This window comes from Mus musculus, chromosome 5 (genome assembly GCF_000001635.26).
Source record: "Mus musculus strain C57BL/6J chromosome 5, GRCm38.p6 C57BL/6J".
In the NCBI taxonomy this organism is placed as follows: domain Eukaryota; kingdom Metazoa; phylum Chordata; class Mammalia; order Rodentia; family Muridae; genus Mus; species Mus musculus.
In genome coordinates, this window is record NC_000071.6 from 146,512,623 (window position 1) to 146,517,221 (window position 4,599).

The window sequence follows — 4,599 nt, forward strand, 5'->3', positions numbered from 1 at the left end:
GGCTGCTCTGACCAACAAAGAGCCAAAATGGATCTGAGTGATGGCTCAGCTGTTAAGGGCACTGGCTGCTCTGGCAGAGGACCTGGGTTCATTTCCCTGTACCCACAAGGTGGCTCACAACCATGCAGAACCAGGGGACAGGAGATCCAGTGCACTCTTCTGGCTTCCATGCACACAGCACACATGCAGTCGTAGAAACACATGCACTCATCCACGTAAAATGATAAGACTTTTTCAAAGAAACAAAACATTTTCAACTATGTAAAAGTTCATGTGTATGGTAATGTGGGACAGGAGGCCATTGTCATATAAATACATATTTGCACTCGGCAGGCCTCCCATCCATCTTTCTACCCCCATGGAACTCCATTGATCCTGTGTCCTTCCCAAGAGAGATTCATGCTGTGTATACCCATATGAGTTTTTTGATATTTCTTAAAATCTAGGAACCACAAGCACCTCTCTTTTTTCCTTCCCCCTTCATCTGTTTTTGCATGCACAGATTATGTTTCCCACTTTTCTTCAACAATAAAAATTGACCTATGAATTTATTTTATAGTACTCATTTAGAAGTAGGATATGGAAACTTTTCCAAAGTCTTAATGTTTGTGCATAGTTTTCCTGAGGGTAGGGAATGCTATGGTGAACAGCATGGGACACTCTGCAAACCAGAACCCAGTCAGCCATCGTCTGGGGAACACAGAAGAAGCACATTGAGGCCGGTTGAAGCCCAAATGGGAAAACACTAGAACACATGGAAAAGCAGAGGAGCCCTGCCCACTCCCCTAAGAGAAAGGCACAATTAAAGGTGACCACATACACTTTGCTAAAGTTTCTTATACCCACACTCACCTCCATAATAACCATAATGCTCACCTAGGAGGGGCCTTTCTACACTGACATGCTCCTGGCCATGTGTAAATGCATGCTCTCTGTGACCCCGGGCCTGGGCTTGTGTGTATGTGTGTTTGGGTGTGTATGTATGCATATGCTTTTGTGTACATGTGTGTGAATGGCACAAGTGCCTATGTTTTCCTTTTCCTCAGGCAACTCTATCAGGAGGTTTGCCAGGTCTAGGGCACGTGTGATCATATACAAAGGACGACATACTAGGAAACCCATGCTAGAATGATCTGCAGGGAGCAGGTCAGGACATAGATAAGACCCTAAGAGGAAACTGCTTCTTCCTGGGATGCTTGTGGTACAGAGGGGAGGGTTTGGAAGCTTCTGCCTGCTTTCTCACAACTGAGGGTCGCCTTGAAGCCAGGCTTCCCAGGACAGTGTAGAGGCCGGAGCTTATGGGTGCCACTGTGTCCCATTGTACACATGGAAGAGAGAGGGACAGCAAGGGTCAGTACTGGTAACCATTAGAGAGAGCATATGAGGAGGGGCTCTGCCTGGAGAACTCAGGAAGTGACATTACTTACTTAACAGTCCAGATGGAACTCAGAATGCTGGTTACCAGGTAACCAGAGGCCAGCAGTAGCCTTACCTGACTTACTTGTCTGGAAGTCCTAGAGGGAACAAGATGTTCTCCTGTTTCCAGGGTTCCAGAGGCTCCGGCCACAAAAAAGCCAAGAGCGGTTTCCTTGTTCGCTTTTGGAGACGTTTGATTCGCCCTCTGACACACTTCAGGCATGCTTCCCACAGTGAGCCCAAGGTAACACAGGCCAGCCTTAGCAAGAAAGTTTTTGTTAGTCTCCGTGCTCCCCCGAGGTCCCTGCCTGGGTGTGTGCTCCTGTGAGACACTGAGGAGCATTCTTGATGCTTACTGATCACTCTATGGTAATGGGTAGCTGATGTCTCTCAGAGTTTCCTCACTTAGACCCTCCTGCCTTCCTAGGTCTGTTCTCAAAATGAACAGGAGCCAGACTCTCTGCCCAAGCGCCCCCAGTTCAACTATGACAGCCAAGAATACGTGGTACAAATGATCCACTACTTTCCAGCTGCTATTCAGAAACGTGACCACATCTGTATCACCATATTTCTTGGCGTCTACCGAACATATGCCAGCACTTGGGAGGTGCTGGACCTGCTGATGAGAACGTGAGTGGCTGCATCCAACATAGGAGTTAGGAGAGTTCTGCTCTTCTCAGGGACCCTGTGCTCCCATAGAACAAGGGCGATTGCACCCTGGCAGTGTTGGTCTTGGGTCTAAACCTGCAAAGTGGCATGGCCTCATCCAGGGTTGGGAGACTCTAGTTTGTGTCTTTCACTGGCCCCAGGGAGTGTGAAACACCACCCTTTTTGATTTGGAAAGAGCTCTTTACCCATTTGTATAAAAGGTTCTAGGCCCCATCTGACCTATATGGGATTAATGGAACCAAACAAGGGTCCTGGGGTGGGAAGGCCCAGGAAGCCGGATATCAAACAAAAGCCCTGGCAGGGAACATCTAGGCTTCTACCCTTTGTGTGAAGATCTTTGAAGACCCGTTGACTTCAGCACAGAAATCAGAACTGTGCAGAGAGACCCCAGCATCTGTGTTTCCTCTCTGCAGTCTTCAGACTCAAGTAGCTCACTGTAGATCTATTAGTAGGTTGGGGACACAAGTCTTTAGGGTGACACCCTCATGGAATGCCACAGGTATGCATCCTTCCGGCCTGACTGTATAAAGGACCAGCAAACTAAGAGGTGAGTGGGCTTCAGGTGAAAGAGAGGTAAGAGCCCATGGGTGCAATGCGGTGGTGGGTGGGGTCAGACAGAGATAAGAGCCCATCTGTAGAGTTGGGATAAGCTGGAGGTAAGGGTCAACTTGTGTGGTAAGATGAGGTTGGGAAAGAGGGAGGTAAGGGCCCATCTGTGGAGTTTGGGTTGGGGGGAGGTAAAGACTTATCTTTAGAGTGGTGTAGTGGGCAAGTGGGAGGTAGTGGCCTATCTGTACAGGGAGTGGGGTAGGGCGATTGCTGTGGACTAAGCACTTGTCAGGTGCCCTCCTTTGGGGATTCCCATTAGAGGGATGGTAGCTGAGATTTCACCTGCAGGTGGAGAAAATTGGAGGTCTCCAATGGGCTCCTTGGCTCTGAGGAGCAGAGGGAAGGATGGAAGCTGAAGGGCCCTGGGAGACTCTATCCTCACTACAGTCCAGTTACCCCATCTGTTCTGCAAGGGACAGAGAGTGTCTGGAATCCTTTGCACACAGCCACACCCTCCTGACCACTATGCTCATCTGCAGACAGGCTGGCAGGCATTACCTCTTCTGATGGGGCCCAAGGCTTCTCTTGAGAAGCAAGGCCAGGCTTCTGACTCAACTTCCCTCCAACCTTCTCTTCCCCCAGAGCCATATTCAGGTTTCTGTTCGGCTGGTTTAAGAAATACCCCCAGGATTTTTATGAGTCCCCAGACCTGGCTGTTGTGAGGCAGTTCATTGACTATGTGAAGCACAATGTGCCTTCCTCAGATGTAGATAGAGCCAGGGAGCTGCTCTCCGTGCTGGAAGATCAGGAGGCAATAGAGCTACAGATTGAGCAAGGTGAGGAGGTCTGGGGTGGGGGCCTGGCAAGGTAGGAGGGGGTTTCGGTGATGGATTCCAGCAGGGTATTCTCCAGAGCTTTGGCCTGAAGCCAGGGTTGGACTGCAGTCAGGGAAGATGACCCACTGTGAGGAGAGGACTGGGGATCTTCTGTCATGAAAAGGCCTTGTGTGGCCATCAAGGCATCTTGGGGAAGATCACCCCATCCTAGGCTGTCTCCACTAAAAGCATGTCTTCTTCTACTTTTAAATTTTGCCACAGCTCCAGAGCCCTCAGAGCAGGATGCCTCTGGGAGGCAGGAGACTCTGGCTCCGAGGCCAGCTTCTGAGACAGAGCCACAGGGAGACAAGCAACCCCGAGAGGATCCTGAGCTTGTGAAAGGAGCAGTTCTGGATCCCTCTGAACCAAAAGCCACAATAGAGCTGCCTCCGTCTTTACATCAAGCTGTGCCCACATCAGATGGTACACTCTCACCTGTAGATGTTACTGCAGATGAGGCGACAGGTGTGGCTGCAGATGAGGCTGCAGATGTTGCTGCAGATGTTTCACCTGCCAGGCAGTTATTTGTGTCTTACACTGTGCAGTTAGGTACACCAGATTTCGTCATCCCTCTGCCTGAGGTTGACATATAGTTAGGAGAATGGTCTGCAGAGTTCTACCCAGCTGAGGTTCCCCACCTAAGCTTATCTCATGTTTTTAGAGACAATATCTTATAGCTTTGTTGGATTCTTTGTTTTTCATATTGTTGTTTTCATTTTTGTGTTTTTAATTATGTTTGAATATTAATAAAAATAATTATTTGTTCGTCTTAAAAGATATCGTTATTTTCTTCAGTGGTACAATCTACTTATGTTTTACCCAAGGACTGCACCAAAGATTTGAGTCAAACAGGTTGATCCCAGAAATGGGACCCTCACAGGAAGCAGGGAAAGCAAGCAGCTGGTGTGGCAGAAAGTGGGCAAATACCTGCAGCGGTGAACCATATAAACTATGTGACTAAACTGTGTGACTGTGGCGTGGCGTTCCTGGGCTCAGCAAGTGCCCCTAACAATTAGGGACACAGAGCCCCATATCTGGGCTCCTGGACAGAGGTCTCTACTCTCTGGGCTTCTCTTCTGTCACAATGACA

At 49.0% G+C, this 4,599-nt stretch overlaps 1 protein-coding gene across 2 annotated transcripts; it reads left to right on the forward strand.

Moving 5' to 3' along the window:
* The first annotated feature begins 1,444 nt into the window (after positions 1-1,444).
* Gm3402 (predicted gene 3402) lies at positions 1,445-4,280 on the forward strand. Of its 2 annotated transcripts, none has more exons than XM_011240996.2 (5): positions 1,445-1,660; positions 1,844-2,046; positions 2,585-2,632; positions 3,277-3,470; positions 3,720-4,235. In XM_011240996.2, exons 1-5 carry the CDS (start codon positions 1,529-1,531, stop codon positions 4,100-4,102), a joined length of 960 nt encoding a protein of 319 aa, XP_011239298.1. In that variant the 5' UTR covers positions 1,445-1,528; the 3' UTR covers positions 4,103-4,235. The 2 variants fall into 2 exon arrangements, with proteins under 2 accessions (XP_011239298.1, NP_001230040.1); NM_001243111.1 differs by having other exon boundaries at positions 1,501-1,660; positions 3,732-4,280.
* Positions 4,281-4,599: the final 319 nt, after the last annotated feature.

Bases quoted from the DNA above. Each gene is read 5' to 3' on its own strand.
- Gm3402 (XM_011240996.2), top strand. From the start codon at position 1,529: ATGTTCTCCTGTTTCCAGGGTTCCAGAGGCTCCGGCCACAAAAAAGCC. The intron at 1,661-1,843 runs GTAACACAGGCC...CTGCCTTCCTAG, and splicing joins CTTCCCACAGTGAGCCCAAG to GTCTGTTCTCAAAATGAACA. The intron at 2,047-2,584 runs GTGAGTGGCTGC...GGAATGCCACAG, and splicing joins CTGGACCTGCTGATGAGAAC to GTATGCATCCTTCCGGCCTG.